Raw genomic sequence first — 26,925 nt, 5'->3', positions numbered from 1 at the left:
ACTGCAGCGCAACCGTGCGTGTGTGTGCGTGCATATGCAGCAGCTGCAGCGCACATGGCAAGCCTCTTTGTTTATTGTCCGCTGGGTTGTCTCTGCTTGTTCTTCACATTGTACTGACGGTGCAAATGAGCCTCCGCCTCTTACCGCAGCGGAGATCAGAACATGCTGCAGCTGCCACAACCCCCCCCCCCCCCCCCCCATCTCTTTACAAATCAGATTTTATATCCATACAGCTACAGGGCTCTTATCGCTTCTTATATTTTTTTTAGGTCTGCAATGGAAATGTTTTCTTTCGAGGGAATTGAAGCAGTTACAAGACAGCTTCCCTTTTCAATATGAATGAATAAATACAGACCGTAGGTTAATATAAACGATTACACGCACAGCCTACAATCGGCGCGTTTAACAGGCAGTAAAAAATCAAACCAAACCAAGATCGAAAACACGACCTCAGCATTTTTCCTGCCGACCCTGTAGGATAGCTTGGCATTTAACCAGCTGTGCAATATACCGGTAGTCCGTTGCTAAATAATAGACCGCCTATCGCTCCTATTAGTGCGAGGTTTGTTTAATTACTTACTTTTTATTTGGATTGATTGATACAGAATGAAAATGTGTGAACCTGTCTTTGAAATAAAACTACTTTAGATTTGATGGCATTCATTATATGCGGTTATACAAATGATGAAAATGTGAACCCCACGGAGTGTGTTCCAGGCACGTCTTCCGCTCGCAATTTTTGCGATGATCCTCCTTCTGTAAATAAGAAAAAAGCAAATAAAATACTCTAAAAAAAATTTTATGTACAAATACTGTGTTTATGAATTCAAAATGTCTCATTGACATTTTCTATTTGTGACATTTAATATTTTGCTGGCATTAAAAAAAGGCAAGGGCAATAACGCTGGACGTTTCTCCATAAACGGACTGCCCCTCGCATTAGATCAGTATATCCGTGGTGTGTTTGGGTCATTCCAACACTGCTCGGAATAAGTTCACTTCTGCAATCACGTTACACTAAATTATGCATCAAGTAGTTTAAAGTATGTCGCTATATAGTGTAGTTTTTTTGTGCAAAATGCAAGTAAATGATGCAACGATTTTAGCAATTACAACGTTTTCATCGTTCACGTGCAACAGGAACTTTGTTGAATCTATTGAAAAACGCAAACGGTCTTTTCAAGGTGTTTTTTTTTTTTTTTTTACAAACAAAATTACATAAAAAAAAGAAGAGTTTTTGTACATGTTCTCCAACTTTGATTACATTGTTAATTCAAATGCTGGTTGAAATGTATTTGATTGTATCAGAGGAAAGGACAGACTTTAACTCAGGATGAGACTGATGCACGAGGTTGAGCGAAGTTCTTTGCAAAAGAAATATCATTTAGGAGTCATGGGAAAGACATTTCTTTGTTCAGCTCCTCCGTAGCAGAGACTGTGTGTAAACTAGAAACCATCTAATTTCAAATGTAAAGTATCAGTGTAAAACAAACATATTTAGAAATGAAGGAATACAGTGTTGGAAATGGAACGGCAAAGAACAAAGTACCAGAGGTAGAGTTAAGCAGAACAAGTGCTTTAATTGGTTTGAGTGAACGCTTATAGAATGGAGTGTATTCTCAACACCATCATTAAATGTGAAGAACAATAAACATACATCATTTGGCCTCTCTGCCACTGAAAGAACTCTCACCAACCATTGTCAGACAGCAATAAACACACAAACACACACACACACACACTCGCACAGCAATGCATAAGACTTTTAGATGTTTTACTAAAAGTACTTGGGACTTTTGTGAGACCAAAGCTCAATTGCAGACGGGCATGTTTCCGAGCCCTGGCTCTGTTGACTTGACATGCAAATGCAAAGAATTCCTAAATCATTTTTTTTCTCCACAAAGATGTCTTGGCTTTGAATCTCAACGCCCAAAGGGGATTTTTTCATCTCTGCAGCTCTTGCCTGGCCTCCGGTCATTTGCATTTGTAATCAAATTTTCTCTTAACACGTTTAACACTTAACCACACGAGCACAGGGTTGTTTCTCATAACTTTGGACATGTTCACATATCAGTGATGCACACCGTGCTCCATTTCCCAGTGCATGTAAAAAACAAAAAAAAAATCAATTTCAAACAAACACACTATACACAATGTTCTTCAAGCTCATGTGTGGTAGTTCTGACCGTTGAAAGATGCTTTTGGCAAGTCAACGTGGCAGCAGGTTGACTGGTGGGGTTGATGGGTGAAGGAGCTCATTCATGAGAGAAGTTACAAAAGCACAGACCTATTAAAGTCAAGGTACAGCAGCAGGGCGCATGTGTTATTATCGTCATTCATTTGCATTTGTTTAGTTCTGGCATCATCATCGCCTTCCTTACATAAGAGCCAGAGTTAATATTCCCAAAACAAAACAGAAAAAAACAAAAATAAATCACTCTCCCAGCATGCACTGCTCTGTTTTCTACTTGCTGATATCTGACTCGAGGGAGGCCTCCAGGGCCAAACAGAGCAAAGCAGACTAGAGTGTGATTATGGTCCCTCTTTCCCTGTTTTCTTTATGACACAACCTATGTACAGTATGAGCTATGTGACAATAGAAACAAAACAGCCCGTAAATACTGAAAGAACACTGAAATATCAATTAACCACCGACTCAGGATGAACTACCAACTATCAGGGTTACACAAAACGCAAGAGAACATAAACCTGTTTCAGAGAGGAGTTTTATATCAATGGGAAGTGAAATTTTGGACAAACAAAACAAAACATTCCTGAAATCTGTGGTTAGAAGGTAAACGTGACGAAGATGCTGACAGACTCCTGAGGTGGGGGCAGCTGTCAGTTCACGAGTACGACAAAACACAACCACATTTCACAATGCACTTCCACACACGCACGTTCTTTATAAAGGCAGGACCAGCGTGAACGAACAAGGGATTAATATCAGCAGACGCCCCCTCACTCTGAGCAGCAACGGGACGCCCGTACACACTGAATAATCACAATGATAGATTTCAATTTACAGTATCCAAACCAATCCACCATATTCAAATGTAAGACAGCTATTCACGTGTTAATGTCGGTTAAAACCCAATCAGTTGACTGGTTTTGTTTAACTGACCGAATAATATGAAGACATTTTAATACAGAGGTGGTGGAGTAGAAGAAGGTTGAGCAGACGGAATAATCCATGTGAAAGTACATAGCCTATTGTTAAAATAACCGTTTACCTTTGTTTTAAAAAAAGATTACAAAATATGAAATTAAATAATTTTGGAATATAAAGGTACACATCTTGCACAGTGTATACAATGAAAAACAGTTATTTAAAGCATGGCAAGGACTATTTTACGCTGAACAGCTCACAAATATGGTTAAAGTGGAGGGACACAAAGAACCTGAACAGCCAACAACACACCAGCGAGGGGAAGGAAACGTAGTCCTGTGACATGCAATTTTTTAAATATTTTTTAAGTACATCGATCGTAAGTATTGTATAAATTCAAGCAGCACCATTCTTCATTTACCACAGCACCATCATTCATTCACAAGGGTGGCTCCTTTTTTTCTTTTTTTTTTAAAATAAAACTATATTTCATAACTAAAATCCAATGTAAAAATATAAATGTGATTCCTAACAAAGATATTGTGATGGAAGCTTTTTGCATGGGTTACAATGGTCAAGGAGGACAACTTTACTCGTTTTAGTTGGTTATCCAGAAGTGATACACAACATCACACGCACAACTTTTCTCACTTACACACAAGTATATTGCATTTCCCTTGTTAAGACTATATCAACTAATTGGGATCGTATTCGTAACATTTGGTTCCTTTCCTCTTGTGCAAAATATACAAAAAAACTCAAACAGAAACAAAACTATTATTACCACGTTAATTCATAAAACCGCCAAATTCAAACCACCTTTAAAAATGTCAACAATAACAACACAAAGAACGATGAATAACAGACTCACAGCTGAGGTTAGAGAAGAGAAAGATGCGGTTGGTGTTAATGACTTAAATGCGCATCTTTACATCTGCAGCTACTCTTTCCAATCTTCCCTTTCTTTTCCCCCCCATTTACAAGTTTTGAACACTGACACACACATCGTTCGCCATCATCGAGTGTGTGCTGGTACGATGCTGGAGGTCAGTCTTCTGCCTGCCCTGGACGCACCCTCACACCGTTGCCTGGGCCGAAGCCCCGCCAATCAGACGCCCTACAGCACTTCTGAGAAGGATTGGAAGGTTAGTTTCCAAAAAGCCCTGTAAATAGAACTCGTCCACTTTTCCGTCTAATTTTGCAGTAAAGTCTTCCTTACCAATCCCGACAGTAAGTGTACCCATAGGTGAGAAAGGAGGCGGACCGGAGGAGACAGGATCTGAGATCAGGCCCCGAAAGATTCAATTCTTAAAGAGCAGAGCTCCTTTCCCTCTTTGTTGCAGCACAAGTAACAGAACAAGAGCGCCTAACCTCAAATAACAAATAAAAGTGCAACATTTTAGATTTTTTTTTCATAAGGTGCTGATGGCAACAGAAAGGTAAGGGCTGTTGATGTTTCAATCTGGAACACCCTACATGAAGATATAACAAAGAGTGACAGACTCTCATCACTACAGCCACACGAGTTCTGGGTCATTCCCTGCCACAGGAACAGAAACCAGGCCGACATAACAATGCCCAACGTATCCAGAGGGAATGCAAGTGAACACATTTTAGTGTATGCTCAAATCCCTCTTTTTCTCATTTCTAGGTACACATCCTTCCCTTATTCATTCTTAATCCTTGTGCGTCACAACAAAGCGAAAGGGACAAAGCAGTGACAACCACTGAGGTGCAACTCGTGCTGGAAACAAGCATCGAAATTGACTTTAACAAGTGAACTCATCTCGGCTAATGCAAAATGTTTGTTGTTGTGTGTGGCAAGAGGACAACCCAGAAGCACAATTCATCAACTGAAGGAAAGGTGTGGGGACGGGGTGGCGTCTAAAGGTTGGGTGATGCAGAAGGAACCCAAGTGGGAATATTTGTTTGGCCGAGTGCTTGTATAGCATTTGGGTGGATGGGGGGGGGGGGGGGGGGGGGGTCTGGCTGTTGGCCGATTGGAAGACTGCTTCCCACTCCCTGAAATGAAGCAGTTGCATTCGGCAAGACTCAACATGAACTTCCTCATTACATCCTGCTTAAGCCTTCCCCTTGCAAGAGGAACCTCACCTTGTGCTGTAATCTGACCTCTACACTCCGCTTCATCACGATAAAAAAAAACAATGCAGGGTGCTGGATGTTGGATTAGATGCAATAAAAAGCCATATTCCCACATAAACAACCATACAGACAAAAACAAATCATATAAAAAAAAAACAAAAAAAAAATGTAATGACTTGGATGCTTTCTTTCGACATCCTTATTCAAAGTAACACGAGCAAAAGTCAACAGAGGAGAGGTTAAATGTAAACGAATGACGTTTCTGTTTTAGCTGCAGAGCATGGCACGCCATTGAAAGAGAGAGACAAACAGGGAGGGATGAGGAGGATGCATGAGGGAGAGTGATGAAAAGCCATCACAGCACCTTATTAATTCAGCCTCTTGATGAGTTTTCCTTTCTCTCTGTCAGCCCTCTGCCCCGACCTACTCCCCATTTGCCCTCCCTTTCCTATGTGCCTCGGTGCCCCCTGTCGCTCCTGGAGGCTATGACAGGATAGTGGTGATGAAATCGTAAAACCTCTTGGAGTACTGCTCTGGGTTCACCGTGGAGATCTCCGCTCCGGCCTGTAAAAAAGGGACACAAAGACGACTGTCATTCACCAAAAAAGTATATTTGCCTTCTAACTCAAGTCGGTGTGATTCTTCTTTTCTTTCTTTTTTTAACAGAAGCATTCGAATAGCTCTCGTGTGCAGCTACATACTCCATGTTTGACGGTCTTGGCGGCGTGAGCAGCTTTCTTCTTGGCATCGTAATGCTGCAGGATGTCTATGACAGCCATGAAGTAAACCTCCTTCTTGGGAGCACCTGTAGTTTAAAACAAACGCACCCTGGATGACAATCTATACATCAGCACAGTGTCATCAGGCAAAACCAGGTATTGTTAAATAAGACAAACAGCCGGTTTGACAACTAGAAAGAGAACTACAACACCCAGTAGGGGGAGCTCTCAGTACAGTATATATTATTTAGTTGTGAAGCCTGAAAAACACATCGCGTCTGGCGACTCACTATCATTGCTTCTGATGGCGTAGACGTCAATGGCGGGATCAAACTCTCCAGGTGACAGATGCTTGGCGCTGTCCAAGGTGTTGCTGGGACTGTCGGGGGGCGTTCCGATGCCTCCTCCGTCACTCTCACCCTCGTCCTCGGGCTCGTTGTCCTCGCTCTCCACGTCTTCCTGCTCGGCTCTTTCCACATCGTGGACCCCCACCAGCAGACTGTAGTCCATGAGCTTCAGCTGGGCAAGGAACTAAGGACGGCGGAAGAAGGTAGGACAGTGGAGGAAATAAAGGCAAGTGAGGAGACGGGAGTGTTTACGTAGGAGGGAGATGAAAGAGAAAATGTATTTATACAGACAGAAAGGAGTAATACTGAAGGGGGGTGGACTTTGTCATTTTCTACGACACATACCTCTACGTCTTTCCTAAGCTTCTCCAGGAACATCTTCTTGTTTTCCCCGTCAATGCAGATCTTCTGCCCGTCATTGATGAAGTCATTGTCCTTGTAGGTGGGCAGCTCCTTTGCCTGCCCATTAGTATTGGAGATTTGTGGCCAAATAAACAACAGCCAAAACATATAAACCTTAGATGGTTCAAACCTGAGAAGCACTGTAGGCAGTAGACCTGGGCAAAAAAATGTCAGACTTCTGGTGAGCAAATCAAGTTTTCTTTGAGATCAGATCAGTTCATTTAATAACACAAAGTCAAATCCCGAAATATAATTGATTATTGTTTGAGATATTTGACATAAAAGGTCAAAACTTGAATAGAAAGAAAACATTTAGTGAAACCAATAACACCAGAATCAGTGTTCTTCATCCTTTTCCCCAGAACAACAACAATGTAATAAACTGTATATCATTACACGAGACTGAACGACAGCATATAGCGGTCTTGTTCAACTGTAACAATTAAGGGGTATTTCGAAATGCCCGACGACGAAGATTAACACTAATCTTAGAAATGAGTCATGTCAACAGAGTGTTTGACTATATCTGCCTGACAAGAAAGTCGTGCATGTTGAAATCCCCCTTTGTCATAAATGAGGCTTTGAGCCTGTGGTTTGCTGGATAAGCCCGTCTGATTCAGCCAACCACAACACATACCACTGTCGAAGGAGTTGGCTGACAAGGTACAGGTCAGTCCAAACCAAGGCTAACTGTGCAGAGTCGTACATGCAGCATGCTCACAGCAGGGCACAGATCCATCTGATGCACTATTTGCATATTTTCCATATTGTCCACAGTGAAACATATTCACGTCTCAGTGCCATCAAACACACGGCATTCAGCATTTTTGTGGCAAATTGCACATAAGCTTGGTCATTAGATTTTTAAATGCATCTGGTAGATCCATACACTGTCATGAAAAAAAGGGCGTCCAATCAAAGACATGGAACGGCCTTGTTGGCACTGGGCTGGTCTCCAAAAAGCATCCCGTTCTTATCGGTTTGATAACAGAGCACATCCCTCACTGAGACAAATGATACACATAGTGTTCATCCAAGATGCTTCTCGGAAACCAGACTGTGGTTTGCATCAAATATAAACTATTTTTATAACTCAGTTAAGCCAGCGCATACGGTATCGTTGTGACGGATTCCCACTATTCAGCCTACAAACAGAATGAAGGAGTCTCCTATTTAAGTGTCTGTCCACTGGGATTAATTGACTTCGTGACCAGGCTGCTTGCAGAGCTGCCAGCAGCCTGTAGGGGGTGCTATGTGAGGAGGGACGGGGCCTTGTTCTGAGTCACTTAGGAAAAAGAGAGCAGGACATGAGGTAACAAGGCAGCAGCAGCAGCAGTTTAGTTACTACAGTGTTTCTATAGCACAGCAGGAGAAGAGCAGCAACACAACAGCACTCTGTAGCACTAGAATGAGTTTGGACGGCACACATTGACACACAAACACATACAGATTACACCGTTACACGGATGAAGACATTACATCTCACAAAATAGGACATTTGAGCGCATATATATATATATATATATATATATATATATATATATATATATATATATATATATATATACACATATATATATATATACACATATACACACACATATACACATATATATATACACATATATATATATATACACACACAGACATAGACCTCCAATTTGCAAGACATGTGGGATGTACAACTTGCCAGACTGACTATAAACGCAACATAAAAAGTAAATGAGGACGCAACATAAGGCTGACTGCAAAGGGTGAACATAGCCTGAAAGCATTTCGCAGGCCTGTCACCTGAACCGACACCTCGACTCTTACATTCACCCGTCATTTGTACGCCGTCGTTCTCAACTGCCTTGTATTTCTATGCCGTACACTCGCAGACTTTCTAACCGGTTCATTGAGCCTCAGGCTTCCTCCCAGTCGTGCGCAGGATTCTGTCAGTGGGCTCGTTGCTGATTTTCTCGAGTACAATGACCGCAATGAAATGTTTCTGACTCTTGAGCGGTTTCACTACATCGAGGTAAGTAGAAGAAACAGAAAGATATATTAGAGGCAGGAAGAAAGGGTGGGTTGCTGATGAGGCTTGTAAAGCTGTGCGACAGGTGAATTTTTGTCACAGAAAAAAAAAAGAAAAGGGTCTTATTTCGTTTCTGTCTCCTGACAGCTGGCTGGAAAATGGACCTTGGCCTTTGGCAACTCGATGTCAGAGGAGCAAAGCTATGCCTGTCTGTAGTCTTTGTGGTATGCTGACACTGGGCTGCTCCGAGACCTTTGTGTCCATATTCCCACTGACGTAGAGTAACATTCACCGCTATGCAGTTTGTAAATCACGCGCTCTGACTTTAATAGAATTTGTCTGTTTATCATCAACAGTCACTTTCTTTATTCACGTGGACTCGCCATTCAATACTTTGATCAGCAGGTTCATATCAACCACATGCAAGCCAAGGCAACGTCAAGCATTTCGTGTGTTAACTAGCATTGTGAACACAGTATAAGCTGTGAATATAATTTATGCACAATCAACTGTTCGGGTGAGTAGGAGAGCTTTTGGAGTACGTAACAAATACTGTAGTTTGCATCTAGTTCATTTCATAATTTTATGTCAAATGTCCTGAAACTATTTCTGCATTTATGCTAAATATACAAAACCATACTGTCTGTCATATACTTGACTTTTTAATGGACACAATGTCCCCGAAAAACTAGAAACAAACTGAGAATTGAGACATGTAATTGCTTAAGGGTGCCTAAAAAACAAACGGGACTCATTTCCATCAACTAATGTCCCACGGCACCAGCTCAACGACTGCCTAACACATTATATTTAACAAAGCAAAGTGGGATGGAAGACATAGAGAAAGGACACGTTATCTTCTGCCATCTTGATTTGAACTCTTCAGAAACTGAAAAAATGCACTCTGTTCTCTCAGGTCAGTTAGTGTGGTCGGCTCATCAATTGTACTGCAGAAAATCGTAGCATTTTGTTTTTAAACTTAGAATAAAAATTGCAACGAAGCAAGAGAATTCTCCAGGAATGAAAGTATACGCTCCCTTTCCATCTCTGGTTCCTGATTATTAGTTTTAGTTTTTGAATGTCCCTCCCATTCATGCCGCCACCTTACTCCTCCACTTCTTGCTCTCCAGTGTTTCACATACATGTTGCTGCCGTTGAGTGAATGGTGGGAACAAAAACAAACTGTCTGGCAACTAAAACACAACTTGCTGACAAGTTGAGCAAAAGGTGACTTTAAATGGACGAATAGTGTGTAAAATATGGCCTTTAAATAACAGTGCATCAGACTGGATCAGACGAGGAAACGAAAATGCTTGACCGTAAAATAAAAAAAAATAAAAAAATAATAATAATAAAAAAAAGATTGGTTGAATAGATCATGCCTGGTATATGAGCCCTGGTTCTCTTACATCTCTTACGTGTTTCATGGCGCAGTAAAAGCGCGTGGCAATCCGCAGTGTTTGCAGCCTTTGCTGAACGTTACCAGATTTGGGCCGCAGGGGCACATCCTCTGGTTGGGGCGGCTGCTAGAAAAGGGGGAGCGAAGGAGGGGCGGTAGGGGTGGAGGAGAGGAGAGAAGAAAGGAGAGAGGAAGGGAGGAAGGAAGTTGGAAGTAAAGGCAAAGTGTTTAAAATGTAACAGAACACAATTGTTTTTTCAAATTGGTAGAGGGTTGGAAAGGGCAAGAACGCGAAAGATCCGTCTATAAACTTTTTCTAGTCAATAGGATTTTATTTCTATTCAATGTATGTCTGCCTGCACTGGTATTATGACTGTTTCCTGGCATAAATGCCTGGTAGAGGAAGGAAGCAGCCTGCAGCGCTCCTCTAAGGAGGCTAGGAGCTGGAACTGGGAAGAGCAAGCAAGCAACCGTAAACTAATTTGCATTCTATTAACCTGTGTTTTGCCATTTATTCAGGTGTGGTGCTATTTCTAAAAGCTCATTCCAATTACTAGACAAAGGGCCACTAATAAAATCTCAAAACAGTTCACACTCAGTCATACAGACACATTAAAGCCATGTTCCCCCACAGGAGAGACCAGCCGGTGCTGGCGTTAGGAGAGAGACGAGTGTAGCCGATAGCTACTGCGCAGAGGCCGAGTAGAGACGGGTGCTACTCCACAAACCAAGGACCAGCGGCTGTTTAATAACTTACAAACAAAACCTCTACATTTTCCAGGTAACATAACAAATACTGCGATCGCAAGAAGTCCTCACACAGTTACTAAATTGTGGATAACCACAAAGAAACTAATGTGGCATAAAGCAAGCAGTGTGATTTGATGGGCCTGAATAAGAACATATTTACCCAGATCGGACTCTAGTTAAGATTAATTAAGAGAAAAAAAACAATTAACGCATCAACCCACTGCTTGGTAAAAGGCTGTACATAAAATGTGTTCGAAAGCCAATTGCTGCTGTTTGACAGCCAAAAACCCTGAGACAGAAGCTACCAAGAACTGCAAAATGTATTGCATGGAAAGAAAAATATAGGAAAAAAAACCATGTCCACAATGTGCAACAGAATGGAGCTGGTGTTCATACACATCGGAATGTGTTCGCAAATAATGTAACTTTAAAAAAGATGCAGAAAAAAACATAAACCATGCAGACGCATGCATGAAAGGGAGACGGTCATGCAGTCAGGAGAGGATCCTGCCATGCTTGTTTGAGTGTGTGTGAAGGTTTTCTTTGTTTGTTTTTTTTGTCACACAGACACACACACACACACACACACACACACGGAACAAAACTCATTATTCTTTCGTTTGGCACGATTCACCCTCTTCTTCCTTTGACAGGCCAACTGCACTGTGTGAGTGTAGTGTCATTAGTGCCGTTTCACATACTTAACTAACAGAAGAACTACTTGAAGGAAAGAAAAACAACATTTACTCATAGCCGCTGGGCACTTGTAGTAGGTAGGTGTGGGTGGGTAAGCATATCTGCAAGTGCGTGTTTGTACAAAGGTGTTTCATGTGATGAAACCATGTCTCTCCCAGATCCTTGTCTTTGATGTCTGAGACTTAGTTGTGACACAGAGACCTGTTGTAAGTTGGGAGAGAACGTGTGTGTGCAGATCCAAAAGTATGTGTGAGATCATGTAATGTATTTTGCATGAGCGTTGAAATAGTGAAAGGCTTCACTTTACTCACTATTACTGTATAATGCTTACTGTATGAGCTGCCTTTCACTCAAAAGGTAAAATAAGCACAGAATTCCCCCCAGACTTACAGCAACAACTTGTAATCGCTTGTGAGTTTAGAGTCAGTGTGTTGGAAAATAACATCTTCATTCATGTTGGCGTGACAACAATGTATCCTGTTCCTCCTCCTTTGCTAGACTGTAAATGGTGTTTCACACACACACACAGCTGAGCCGCAGCCAAAAAGAGGTCACACAGGAGCCTCACGTGTGTGTGTGTGTGTGTGTGTGTAATCCTCAGCTGCTTTGTTTTTCCATTCATACGTTTTAAAGCCAATGCTGTTTTGTTTCTTCTTCCGTTTACAGAAGGATATATTTCGTTCAGGGATTCCCTGAAGCCTTCCATGCCTCACTGCATGGTGGCCCACGATTTAAGCCCCTGTGAAACCTGTTGGAAAGTTCAAACCTCTCTGGGTCAAAACTGTGACGCTTTCATATAAAAACCTATTTCATGGTCAGACAAACCTTTGCAGGGCAACGATTGGAAACATGCAATGAAAAACAAAACACTTTGGACAACCATCCCCCCTCCAATACCGCTGAGCCGTCACGTCAAACGAACCAAAGTCCAAAGTCGAGACATTTATCCAAACAAAATACATTGTTCACATCTACTGAAGCATCCATTCTGATTGTTAGCTGACACAATCCTGAGTGGAAGCACGACGAACCATCAAGTCCTTCACAATTCATTTTGAGGCGACTGTCCAAGCAGCCAAGAGCAAAAACAAAAAATAGCCAGTCTCCCACAAACAGCAACGTTTCCATCACTATCAGTCACACAAAAGCTCATATATACTGCTAACACACACACACACACACTCACACACACACAGCCCAGTCAAACACACAGCTATATAAACACACCTTGAAAAGGCATTTGATTGAATAAAACTCTGAACCCAACACACACACACACACGCGCACACACACACACACCCCCCACACACACAGGAACTGATGGACCAGCAGAAGCAAGGTTATAGAGGATGAAGCAAATTAAAGAGACATAAAAAGCGTGCAGGGGCTAGAAAGGGAATGGGGTGATGAAGTAGGTGCTAACTGAAGGAGATGGACATGTGCTACTGTCATCCCCACCCAAAGGGAAACGCAATTAGACATTAAAGTTGCGTTAGTTTGGCCATTTGGGTGACGACAGTGAGCCTGGAACTGTTTGAAGCTGTGTAGGTTATTCAAACCACTGGAACCAGTTTGTTCTCCCTCATTCTCCACATGGCTTTTAATGGACATCAAGTTCAATCACAGTATTAAAGTAATTTTCATTCCATGAAATCAGTGTTAAAGTAAATTGAAAATTCATGTTTTGTATGCATTTGTAAAAAAGTAGTCTGTTCAGTGGACGTAAACTACGTGAAGAGCAATACAAGAAGAAAATGGAAATTGTTCGTGAACGGATTCACTTGTTCTATTTTCTCCACAAACTATAGAGAGAGTGTGATTGCTTTACTAAGTTCACAAAAAAAGAAAAGAAAAGAAGACTTGGTGGTTTGCGTATTGACATGTGAACATGTGGTGTCGGTGTGGAGACACTTGCTGGCTACGGGATTATCTTGTTTCTTTTGATGCTTTTTTAAATTGTTTTTTTACACGTTTATAACTGTTGTGCTAGTTTGATGCATTTGTTTAATTATTTTAAATTGTAGCACTCTGAGTTTGTATTATCATTACTATTATTGTGTCTTTAAGGCACACAGTAAAGGTCCAGAGGTTGACAGTTATGTGGAATAGGTGACTGTACCTTCTCCTTGTCGCTGGCCTCTCTTGCCACCGTGGAACCCTAGAAACAAAATAAAGGAAATTAAGACAAAAAACGACATGATTCTTGCACCAAAAGCTCAGATGATCAGTGACAACCGGTTCTTAAAAAACGAGTGCGAAAAAGGGAACTGGTACAATGCAACTATAAATTAGACTTCCATAACTTCTTGTAATATTCATATTCTATCTGATCACTTTGCATTTCATTGCTTCCTTTATTCTTGATCCGTTTTCCCCGCCTACCTTGAGATCATATTTTTTGTAGACGGAAAGGCGGTGAGAGAAGACATTGCGAGTGACAATCATGTAGGTCTCAACTCCGTCCACGGTGAGCCGGTAAATCCCCAGAAACTGAGGCAGCAGTGTGTTGCCATGGCACTCCACGATGAACTACGAAAAGAGAACGAGCAATATGAATGTTTAAAGCATATGTAGCATTTGTACGCTTATATATACGCAATTTTGTACAAGCAAAGAATGAGAGAAAGACAGAGTCTCTGACGTCCAGCGGTCCCCCTAGGAGACAGGTGTTTGTATCAGAAGAGGCTGCTAGTAGAGTCAAATTATGTTTGAGGTATTTTGGTATTTATTTCTACCAAAGACACACGGTTTGAGAAAGCTCGCCTTATAGAAGGATCAAGGCTTGTGTTTATATATATATATATGTATAATATGAAACTTCATTTAAAAACCTCAATATAAGCTTTGAATGTACAAACAATGCGGCTTTACTTAATGTCATTTACGTAGAGCCGCTAGTGCGGATCTGAGTGGCTCAGTCCGATACACGTTGTTTGCTTCACATTGACAGAGTCAGGGCTTCGTATGAACACTTTCTTCCACTGCACACACACAACGAACAGCTGGCAGACCGTGAAGATAGTCGCTGAATTTGACAAAAAGTGGCTTATTATAATTGAAAAAAAATAAAAATGAAATGACGGCTAATAAGATATGACAGAATTTTTGCAACACTGTCAGTCAAAATGACGGGCAACGAGAAAGTCTAACTCCACCACTGGTTCTCACCTGATGATATTTCTTTAGAATGTTGTGCATCTCTGCCACATCCTCGCTGCTGATGGTCTTGAATACGTAGCGTTTGTCATAAGAGGTATGGAAGCGGGCCCCGCTCCGTCCCTGGGCCTCAATGTTCAAAGGCGCACTGCGTGTCAGAGAGTTCTGAAAACACATAAAACATTTTGTATTTCAAAAGCTTATTCAACTACGAGTACACGGTTTGTTAGTTGGTTCAACGGTTGAAATAGTCTGGTGTACTTGAATGGATCCCACAATACTGCATGTCCTGCCTCTACGCTCTAGTTGTCCGACCACCTTCCACCCTTCCAGTCTAAACATGTGGGGTTCTGACTCCTATGTCTGCTCCCTGTCCAAACCTACACACAGACACAAACAGCTGCTGCCCAGACTTTGGAGCTGAAAAGTAACACGATCCAACACCCTTGGCTGCACGCCTCATTCTCCAAGAATTCCTAATGTCCTCTGCCCTCGGTGCACTCTCCCGTCTTCACGCCATATAGCATCTTTTGCTTAAAACCATGGAACCTTCGAGGCCCACTTACAGTCCAGGTCCTGGGGCAACATTGAGGTGGTTTGTGTCACAGGCTGAAATGTTTAAGAGGCCCTTCGCTTGAGGCTGGCATTGATAAAAAAAAAAAAAAAAAGCTTTCAAAGGAATATCTTAATGTTTGTTTTCGTTTGTAATTTTCTCCACCAGACATTTATCATAATGTGGGGAAAAAGGTTCATCTGTTTACACTTCAGTTACCCTCCCAACACTGAATTTAATACTGCTAGCATTGCTTATTAAAACTAATGGGTACTGTGCATGTCATCAAAACAGCCTGCAGCTGGTGGTACACATTGGCTGTAATGAAGAATTTCACCAATGGAATTAGAAATAATACCAACAGGCCTTTAGAAAAATATAAACCAATAAACCTTTTTGACCAAAATGTGACTAGTGCCTCATGTAGAAAAGTAGTTGAGAATGTCACAACATTTCTTTGCACTGGGCAGTGTCTTAACAGCCCCAACTGCCCACTCACCGCAGCCAGCCGAACCCTAATGTAAACATGTGAGGACAGCTGCACTGAGCTGGGACGCAACGACCTCCAAATACTGCCAACTCATTGCCTGCACTGGGAGTGGGGATTTACTCGGGAAGAGCGGGAAAAAAAAGAAGGAAATCAAGGCCGAAACAAAAGAGGGAAAGTAAAAAGTGCAATCATTTACAGAAGGAGACTGTGATCAAATTAGTTCAGTGGTCTAATACGACCAGAGGGTTACATTTATTACACACGGTTCAGATACGTTTCAGGATAATGTTTCTTACCAAGAAGTCCTGATCGTCGATGCCAAACCTCTCTCTGAGGTTTCGAAACACCAGAGGGCAGTACTCCTTGAACTTGAAATGGCTGGGCATGTTCTCCCTGTGGGTACACAAAAAAAATAAAAAAAATAAATAAAAAAAGAGCGACAGAGTTTCTGAGATGCTCTAGGTTCGAAATTCACAGATTGATGAAAATAAAATACTATAATTGTATAATGTACTTAAAAAGACCTTACTTGTTGAATAGGTGGTTGTCCACTTTGATCTTAGAATAGGCCTTGAAGTCGTCTGGCATGAGCATGATGGGAATCTGAACATGGCTCAACTCATTTATCTGGGCAGGAAAAAAAACAAAACATAGAAAAGAAAGGGAGGTCAGTGACGTATCGAGCAATAAAAAGCAGTCGAAAACATGTCAGTAAAATCACATGTTCCATAAGTCATGCTAGAAGCCTTGGGATCCCGAGAGTGTACTGTTCAGCTTTCTGTCATGTGCTAGCTGCGTGCTTCCTTTTTCACGATGCGATATCATCACACCTAATCAGCAGCATCTTTTAACAGACCGGTGTAAAGATAAGCAGTGGCTTACACATGGCTGGATTTAAAGAGACAGTCAGTGTAACACAAGGATTTGGTTTTTGCATTGGCAGCACGAAAACAACTCGCATGATTAATGTCACTTTTCTTTGTTAATCATCTCAGATAAAGAGTGAAAGTGTGGTGTGTTGCAGAATTACGACAAGAAAGCGGCACTCCTGCAAGAAAGATAAGATATGTGTCGTCTGTGATGCAGTGCAATTTTCTAATCTTCTAAGTTTGAGTGCGTTCACCATTCAAGAGCATATTTGCTTTCTACTTGCACTCATATTTGAGAGTTAAGTTTGAAAATACATAAACTAGACGTTGTGTACTACCAGGTGAGTTAGACTGTTAACTAGAGAGTCACCAAATGTTCTTGGCCGGTTCTGATATCCAATATTTTAAAAGTCTAACCTGCCGATTCACAATTTCTTTCTAACCGCTATAATTGACAAAAAGGCTCCATAATGCCGGTCAACGTTCGCTGTACAGCTCTGTGCTGCTGGCAGACGAGCCGGTCACTGCGATTACTCGGAGCAGCAGCATAGGAATGAATTACCATAGAATAAGCGTCTGATTAAGTTAGTTGTTCCAAATGTTTTTAAGATAAACAAATTGTGAGCTTTAAGTCCTCTTCACTCAGCGACACGTGTGTGCGTGTGTAGCTGTGAAGTTACTATCATGCAGTAAATATAAGACTGACCCGCCGGCAACAGGTCACGGCCGAATCAGCTGAAAACGCGTGCGCGTCTCGACTGTTAACACTTGATTATATGAGTTCCATGTTTCTACACATTTATGGTCATGATTGCCATCCAACAAAATGCAAATTACAAAACACTTCAAACCTTGCACACTACATAAACAACAGGGCTTCGAACACAAACGGCACATTGCAGGGGTTACAATTTGGGTTACAATTTGGAGACCTGACATTTGTTATGACTGAGGTACAGCTTGGTTCAAATATGATGATGGTGTGTGTGTGTGTGTCTGCGCACCCTTGTGTATTCGTTGTTGGCTGCAGACAGGAGTATTGGCAAGTTTCTTGAATCTATAAATACCCTTTCATTCTACCAAGCACACTTGTGATGTAGGTGTACTGAATACACTTAAACACTCAAACATTAGTGGCAATAACTGCCTGGCATACTCCGTCAGGCTTTCTGCCAGTGAATTGCAAGCCCTGCGTAACGTTACAGTGTGTCCGTTCGAGAGAGGGAGAGAGCGTTCCTGTGAAGATGAACATATAGTCAGCAGCAACACTATTTCACTATTCCAACTTTGCTGTTAACCAAGTCAGCAAACAGGCACAATTTGAGCACAGAAGCATTTCAAGAACAAGCCCGTTTACCTTGCCTATAGCACTTTGACCTTACTATAGGTAAGAGTTACTATTCTAACTAAATATCCTCTCGGATTATTGTAAGCTTTAAGCAAATGTGTGTGCACGGTTAACAGAAGATAGCCTAAGAGCAGGAGAGAGTTTCTCGGCAGGAAAGGAGAAAAAAAAAAAAAGCGTGATTAAAAAGATATGGAAAGGAGGGCATTAGAGAGACAGAGCAAGCACAGGATCCAAGTGCCATATCCACAAATATTTCAGTGCCCTGGTGTGACAGGCACCAACGTCACAGTGATGTTATACCACAGATGCATCCTGGGTACTCAGTGGGGAGATGTCGCCTAATCAACAAAGCTGTGTTTCACACAAAGGCAGAGACAGTGCCTGATCTTACAAAGCACACATGCACGCAAGCGAAGACACCTAGTGTACAAACATGCTTAAACACAAAAATCAGGTAAAAGTAAATTCGATAAAAACAATGCATAACTAAAAATACTCCTTTCATCTGCTCGGCTCTGGTCATAATGTCTATCTTGAGCTAAGTGTGGCTCTTGTGTGTTGTTTCATCAGACGTCTCCAGCGTATCTGCCCATCTTCCTGCAGCTCGCAAGCTTGCAGACAATTTTCACACCACCACTTCCTGTTTGTCTCCATGGTGATGAAGACTGGTTTTCCGGCCCAGGGTGAACCAAGCGTGTGCTGTTGCTCCATCGGACGGGAAGTTGGTGAGTAGAGTGTGCTCTGTCAGCAGCATGGCGTTGCCTTATCTCTCTGAACAATGACCGATAGATGACTCACTCTCGCAGATGACAGCCCGACGATAGTGTTGACTGGGTGACATTGCAACAAGTTTTAATTTTTTAAATCTTGGTGTAAAGATACAAACGATCGGGCCATTTCTTAGGAGCAAGATATAAAAGGGTAATGAAAGTATGGAGAGAAATCTCTCCCAAAGGAAAGAAACAAGACTAAGCATCAGGTATGACAGCAGGATGGAGGGAGAAAGCTAAAACTGACTCATCTTGTTCATCTATTCTAAATTCTGACAACTCAGTTAGTGACCTACAAGCTACAACATGAATGTGTCACTAGAAGAGATTTTAGGGCGGTCCAGAATACCAGTTTTTGGAATCCGGAGACCAAGAGAGCCGGTTTTACTCCTCGTGAGAACGATGCATGATGCCTCAGTCTGTGCGTAGCGTGTCCTCTCCTCATCCCGCTGAATGAGCGAGTGTAGACATTCCTCAAAAACACGTTTGCGGGCCTTCTCCCCCTGAACGCTGGCTCATTGGAGGCTGCTGTCTCCGGGCATTATGCGATACATCCGTGCCCGGCTACCACTCAGTGCCCGGCTACCATATTTTCCATCAGAGCCCAAATGTGTGTCAAGCTGTCAATAATGAGTGGGGAAATGGGACATTGTGCTCGGAAGAACAGACTCCTTGAAAGCGCGGTGTGTTAGCGTGCACTTTCTCCATGCTAATTCACGAGACATTAAATTCTAAGTGGCTCTAATTAAAGTGTAATCAAGACTGACTGATCATGTAATTAACCAATATGTAGAGGTGTAAATATAGTAAGAGGGAACATGAATTTGCAATCTGGTAAAAGCTGCACTCAAATCAATAGTGCAGAGAAGTATTTAGTGAGTAATTAGTGTATAAAGCGACAGCTTACAAAATCATCAGCATACACTTCAGAATGTTTTCTCAACACACACACACACACACACACACGCATCATCAGTCTTGCGCTTTTTAGGAAATGGCTCTAAACATTGAGCCTTAATCAACTGTTACACTCGCTGACCACAACATGACAGATGATATTCATGAACCACAAACATACTCGTATACAGTATGGACACACAAGCTAAATGGAGATTTGCCATTTAACAATCAGATAGTGAGCATCAAAGGTCACATAGAGCTGTAGCAGGTTGCATTGAGTCGAGTGTGGACTTAACCTTTCACTGGCCACTTTACAAGGCTATTACATCATCTCTTGACCTGTTAACAATTCCAGAACTATTCATAGTATGAAGCAATTTTAACATTTGCCACATAAATAAGAATACATATTACCCAAGGAACCAAACCAAGGTTAGGTTGAAAGGCCTAAACACAGTACAACAATGGTATCACAGATTCATTGGGCCGTAAAAAGGAATCGTCGCAGAACAGGGTTAGGGTAGGTAGATAAAAAAAAAGACGAGTGGGAAATGTACAACTATCGTTATCTATCCATTAGTCATCAATAAACCTAAATCGGTCTAAAGTTAATCTTCGAACTGTTGTCGCAGTACTTCCTTACAGGAGTACTTCTTCTGCTTTAAACCACATGCAATGACCCGTCCCTCACAATGTAACAAAAATAATGTGACCATGACAGGCTGTATGTGACCTAATTCTGTGGAGCAGCTTTAACTTCTCGGTCAGGGCTACCCCCTTACTCCCTCTGCTCACAACCACAGCATGGAGAGGTCAGCCATAATGAGGATGCAGTGATGCTAAAAGCAGAGCAGTGGTAAGGTAAAAGGACTGCTGCATGTGTGTGTGACAGACAGAGACACAGAAATAAACGGGGCAAATGCAACCAACTACCTGAGTAACACATCTGCAGTGCAATTAAAGGCTTATGGTAGTCATGCCTTGTATTGTGAGACGTGCATTCACATCAGACACTAACAGCTGGTTCAGGTCTAGTTCGTCACCAAATCACACACACCGAGCTGCTGAAGTGTGCGTTTCTGAATGTTAGACTACCGTAGAATATGCCAGGTACACCAAGCCTATTCAAAGTATAATTCAGACAAATATTATTCAGTGTTAGTATCTCCTTCGGGGCTAAGTTCTGACAACAGACAAATTCCTCCTATCTATGTCGAAACACTAAATGTCGAATGACTAAGGACAAAATAGGTCACACAGAAATTAAAAGTCGTCATCAAGGTACATGCAGACAAGTCAACAAGTCTGTTATGGCAACAGTGCTGTGCAAGTCCAGCTATTAAAGGATATAGTAATTTAGACTGACTGAGCAACAAACAGGCTTATGGTATGTGGCCTGTGCTGTTGAGGGAACGAAGCTGCTCAGCAACATGTCGCATTGCATTTTGGCACACACACACGTTATGTTTTTAGGTTTTTTGAGACACATTGGAATGAAACCACAAGATGCTTCTATGAGTTCCTCTAGCTGTCTGTCATTGCCTCAGGGTACAAAGGATGTGAGGCTCCAGCTTTTCTGTTTTCCTCACCGTAATGATCACACATATTAGCTGTGGGTCACTCCTGCAGATATTTATAGAATCTCCCTTTTATGCAATCCACAGAACCAGGCACAGCTACTCTGAGTCAGACAGAGAGGCAGGACACAGCAGAGAAAGGGAAGAGAGAAGGAGACGGGGAATGAAAAGTGAGCCAGATAGACAGGGTGACACAAAAAAGGGCTATGACAAGAATAGTGAATGAACCTGCAGGTTGGGGAGGGCTTAATGGAGGTGCAGCAAGTAAAGAGTGGCGCATAGAAACACTAAAAGTAAAAACCTGAGGAAGACCCAAAAGAAGGAAATTTAGAATTAATTATTTAAGATATTGCCTGTCCTATACAAAGTACTCTTGGAAATATCAACAGACAAAAGTCTGAAGATTATACTAATTAAAAGGCCTGAAGTGGCACTGTACTTCATAACAATAAGAGACTTTTACCGTCTCTCGTGATAAGAAAAACATGCAATTCTTTGTGTACCGTTGCCATTGCGAGCGTTGTAGCGGGCTAACTTACGTATGAACTAAACCAACTTAACCTCAGTTATGGACACACTGGGGTGAGGTTTTGCAGGTTTTGCAGAACTACTAAAACGAGCAGCGGTGTTACCAGAATAAATGAGTTAAATTTAAAATAAACTTGGTGATTCATCCACACACTCTTGACACACTGCAGGAAATCACATTGCTCCCGTTAAATAAGTGATAACTTTCTTCAGCTTATTTTCTGTTATCAATTAAAGCATTAACTAGCGAACAGCTGGCTAATTAGTTAGCTTGCTAATCCCGCCACGCTTTAATGCTACACTGGTTACAGAAAGTGAGCCGAACAGCGGGCCGGTGGCCAGCAGGCCCCTCTCTTCCTGGCGAGCGCCAACAAAATTGTACGGCCCCGCTGTTTTGTTTTTTTTTAACGTCAAATGACCTGGGACTGACAGACAAGCAGGGACTAAATTCCTTTTACACATTCACAAATTACAGAAAGGTGAAGTGGCTAGTAATCCTGTGGGCTATATTTGCGCTTAGCTTCTATTTTGTTCATGTCAGCACATATTCAGCATAAGAGAGAGAGCGAGAGCGAGAAATTATTCTGCCAGTTTCACAAGCATACAATAAAAGGGGAAAGGCTCATTTACAGAAAACACTTTGAGGCAGCCAAATCACAATGTGTGAACTCAGTGCAGCAAAGAATAGATCACAGAGAGACAAGACCTATTCTACATTGGTAATGTCATGCAGACCAGGAGATGCTGTTGTAATGAGTTTGCGATTGATTTTGTAGACTCCGGTTTGTTTAAGCTTTTGCACCCACTAAGCTTCAGTGGTTACAACTTAGATTCCCACTGAAATCCTTTTCTGTAAAACCATGAGCAGTGTAACCTATTTAGGCTCTGAGAGATGCAAGTATTAGATTTAAAGTAAAATTGGCTACCTGTCAACAATGGTTATTTTCAGCTGCCACACACCTTTTGCCACACAACGCAATTTCAAAACACATACACCCCCCTAGCTTTCCTCAGCTGTTACACAAGAATCCTTCTGAGAACGTACAGCGAATGTCCTGGGCCACATGAACGTCTCATGTGTTCATCCATCTTGGCGCTATTGGACTCATTCTACAGAACATTTTTGCTTCATTAGACCAATAGAGGGGCAGTACTATCCACGGCTCTTCTGTATTGTTTTTAGTACCAGACTACTTCTCCCTCTTAGCAGGTTCAGATGTTTAACCATTGAGCTCCCAGAGTACACTGCAAGAAGTCTGGTTTTCAGGAGGCACCAGAGTGGATGCCTTTGACTGACAGGCCACAGTGGATTTGGAGGGGTGGGGGTTACATTTTCCAGAACATGTGCATGTGTTTGCATGTTGTCTCTGCAGGCTGGTTGCATTCTCAGGCCTCCCCTTTTATTCATTCCTTTTCAGTGTCCTATTATTTACAAGTTCAGTGTACTTTGCACACCCCATACTTTAAAGTAACCTTACATGACCACTTACAAACTGCAGCGTTTACACTCCGTGCCAGTAACTCAATCTGGTGAGCTGGCATGGACTTCCATTTTTATGTTGCCAATGGTATGAGAAACATAGTGCCTTAACAAGTGGTGAGAAAAACAGCAGGGGAGGTAGCTTAAGGTATAAGAAGGAAATGTGCTGGCGGCAGTCCTGCTCTGTTATGCAATCCAGGGGAACAGTTTGAACATGTAGATTCTACAAACTTGTAAAAGGTTTTTTTGGTTGAAAGTCAGTGACCCGTTAGTCCACAGACACTGCCTGGATTAATCACTCTACCGGACATGCATGGCCAAACACATATATGATTTAAATGATGCCAATCCGTAACTTTGAATTAAGATTTTAATGTTTTAATAATCAGTCTGGATGATATCACATCTGACAACGCATCAACGTGGTCACACCTGTCTGTTCAATGCGACTTTTGTCATCCGATCATGCCAGGACACATTAATTGTTAAGTCTGTATTCTCCAATGTCGGATCTTGCTCGCATTGGGATATCATCCGCCTGACTGGCATTGAGTTCCAATCTCAGTGAGGTGTGGTCAGCATGAGGAAGAGTAAGCAGCAACATTACCGGGGGGACTTTTATGAAGACTTTATAGGACATTAAATGCGTTTGTCCTCCGTTTTACAGCTGCTTCTTTAACCAGGAAATATATCCAACCACTATCCCATCAGGTCGAATTGAAGTGTGTCAAGTGTGAACACAAGTGAGTTGTGATCTGGCGCATCAGACCACAAAAGTTCCATTGAAAAGTCATGCGTAACCACGGCCAATGTTCATCTCTCTCAAGCATTTCACGTGACATTCTAAAACAGAAGGATTAATCAGTAGTACTGCATAGCAGCATGTAGGTCTCAGGACTAACACCACAGCCAGGTGACTGTGATCTATCTACAGAAGCGATCCAAAAGCGTTGGATTTTTAGCTGTCTTGGCACACTGAACTACCACGCTTAACACCAGGCCAAAAATCAAATCGCACCGTCTACGCAGAAGGAAATAAACAGAGCTCAAAAGAGGCCAGATCATCTGTGCACAAAGTGCTGGTGCATGAGCCAAAAACTGCTAAATCATTTACTAAGTCAAAGGGAACAGTCTCTAACATCATGTAGAACTGAAAATAGGTGTATTACTGCTGAGATGGGGAATTAAGAATTACTTTGCTAAATGATGCAAAAACCAACATAGGTACACACACATAAAGAGCAAGGAAGCAGAGCTGCACTTTGCATTAAAAAGGGAAACAAATGTATACAAACTATACTGTTATTACCTTTCCCATGGGAATAATGTCTTACTAACATATGAATAGACATTTATATACTAAATATAAAAATGACTGCTCATCTCTTTTTCTACATTTTGGAAAGCAGTTCTCCTCAAACTAAATCACCAGATGAACCGTTCTGTAAAACGTTCTGTAATCATGGTGTGGTTATTAGGAACAAGCTGAGTAAAGGATGAAGGAGAGGCTATATATTAATACGAACGCAAGAGCGAAGGACCTGAAAGAACCACAGATTATATACCTCTGCTGGCTGTCTCCATCCCACTTGTGTAATATAATAATAATAATAATAATAATAATAATAATAATGTGTGTTAAACATTGATAAAAAGGTTTAATATTTAGTATTTGGTGCCAGAAATATTTGCATGTCCTCTGCTTTCTTGCCAAGCTTGCTCTCTCTTGCACGAGTATTGGCCCAGTACACATATTCAGAGAAGGAAGAGAAGGAGAGCAGAGATAAGCTGTCTTGCATGGGACGATCTGCTCTTTCATGACACAGACCCCTAGCAGCTTATCCTACATGTGCACAACAGGAAGCCAAAGAAGAGTTCACTGCTCACGCTCTCTCACTCTCTCTCTCACACACACACACACACACACACACACACACACACACACACACACACACACACACACACACACACACACACACACACACACACACACACACAGAGAAATCATGCAAAACGAATAGTAACGTTAGCTGTGCACAACTTAATAGAGAAAACATAGATAACGATTTGCTGTATGAGTCCAGGAGACATATTTGCATTGACAACAACGTAGCCGACAGCTGTCATCTCGAATGTGTCAATCAACTGCAACAACACAAGGACTCGTAGTTGACAGCTAGTGAGGTTTAATGTGGCATATCAAAGGTCGAGGGAGACATAAGTGTGGATCTTATAGGGACATAAGGTGGTCTGACTCACCGAATGGTTGACTCCCCACATAAGCACGCTGAGCAGAGGGTCGCTGGCACGGAAGAGCTTCACTTTCTGAGCAACGAAGTGTTTTTTCTTGGTCTTCGTTTTGCTCGCAATAGCTGCGGCAATGCTGCTCGCCGAAGCCATCTTTTTAAAGCAAACTGGTTGGTTATTGCAGTCTGTGCGATAGTCTTGACTGTTTGTTCACCCTGAAGCTGGCACAGTGGCCACTAGCTCACGACTCGGTAATACCAATACTATTCATTTAGCCAGCTCACAAAATCAAAGTGCCCCAATTCTTGTCTTCGTCCAACGTCCCCAGACGGTTTGTCTGACGATATGACTCTACCTCGAGAAGGAATAATAGGAGAAAATACGACGTGTTTAAGCTAATACTGCTGCTCCCCTTCGCCGAGCACTCCGCCGCTTCCCTCAGCCCACATCATAAGTCGCCTCTCTTCCTTCCTTTGCTGGTCTTGAGCTCTCCGCTGTGATGTGAGCTCTCACTGAGCTGGCGTTAGCGTAGCCGAATGGCGTGCTAGCTAGCAAAGCATCAACGATAAATTAAAGTAAAACTATGACACGTGTAAAACAGGAAGAATGCAGCACGAATTATTATGCAGCCTTAAAACAAATAATTAAAAGGACACATTCGTGACGCGGAATGACTAACTAAACGGTCTTGACAACCAGCTAACATGAGTCCCTCCGACCTTCGTTAGCGAGTCGCCTACGTAACGTTAGCCGACTGAGAACCGGTCTCCGTTCACCAACGAGCTACCGTTAGCCTGCGAGCTAACGTTAGATAGCAGCACACGACTAGCAAGCGGCTCAGCCCTCCTTTCCTACGCGCTATGTGATCAGTCCGTAGAGATGACAGGGGAGGATCCTGTCATGTTCTTGCCCCGCCTGAATCAAAACGCCGAGGAGCGGCGATCTATACGTAAATCACCGGGTGACCAACTCCGCCTGCTGCATTGAGGCTCATGTGCGCTGCTGTCAAGTGACAGCTCGACGGGGGGGAGGTGACAGTGTCTGCTGCAACCCCCTCCCTCCACCAGACCGATGACACTTCTTTTTTGTTGCTTTTTAACAGCACACATCAGTCTTTTTAATACCAGTATGGATTTGTATTTTGATTTCGTTATGAATGAATAAAAAAAATCCTCTCCAAGTGTGAAAATGTATGTTCACTGTTCCCATTTCCAGGTGGCCATATGACTGCGCGTGTTTGCAGCTCGTATAATAGAAATCCATTAGCAGGTAAGGCATGTGCATCAAGACCCCACCCTCTCAACACGGAGAAGGTTCTACAGACTGCATATAAGAAGGTTCTACATAGACTGTATATAATATGGTTCTAACTATAGACTGTATATAAGATGGTTCTAACTATAGACTGTATATAAGATGGTTCTAACTATAGACTGGATATATAAGATGGTTCTAACTCTAGTCT

General features: G+C 42.1%; 1 protein-coding gene across 3 annotated transcripts; it reads right to left on the bottom strand.

Annotated features, from left to right (window-relative positions):
* Nucleotides 1–2,709: 2,709 nt before the first annotated feature.
* On the bottom strand, nucleotides 2,710–26,291 carry pip4k2aa (phosphatidylinositol-5-phosphate 4-kinase, type II, alpha a). Of its 3 annotated transcripts, none has more exons than XM_079292567.1 (11): nucleotides 25,473–26,291; nucleotides 16,271–16,368; nucleotides 16,038–16,134; nucleotides 14,711–14,863; nucleotides 13,925–14,071; nucleotides 13,662–13,700; nucleotides 10,107–10,223; nucleotides 6,624–6,737; nucleotides 6,222–6,462; nucleotides 5,914–6,017; nucleotides 2,710–5,776 (listed from the first exon to the last, which is right to left on the bottom strand). In XM_079292567.1, exons 1-11 carry the CDS (start codon nucleotides 25,611–25,613, stop codon nucleotides 5,696–5,698), a joined length of 1,332 nt encoding a protein of 443 aa, XP_079148693.1. In that variant the 5' UTR covers nucleotides 25,614–26,291; the 3' UTR covers nucleotides 2,710–5,695. The 3 variants fall into 3 exon arrangements, with proteins under 3 accessions (XP_079148693.1, XP_079148694.1, XP_079148695.1); XM_079292568.1 differs by having other exon boundaries at nucleotides 10,116–10,223; XM_079292569.1 differs by lacking the exon at nucleotides 10,107–10,223.
* Nucleotides 26,292–26,925: the final 634 nt, after the last annotated feature.

Source organism: Melanostigma gelatinosum (assembly GCF_949748355.1).
Source record: "Melanostigma gelatinosum genome assembly, chromosome: 20".
NCBI lineage: Eukaryota > Metazoa > Chordata > Actinopteri > Perciformes > Zoarcidae > Melanostigma > Melanostigma gelatinosum.
The sequence above is the reverse complement of the archived record's forward strand: the minus strand, read 5'-3'. Positions and strand labels throughout refer to the sequence as shown.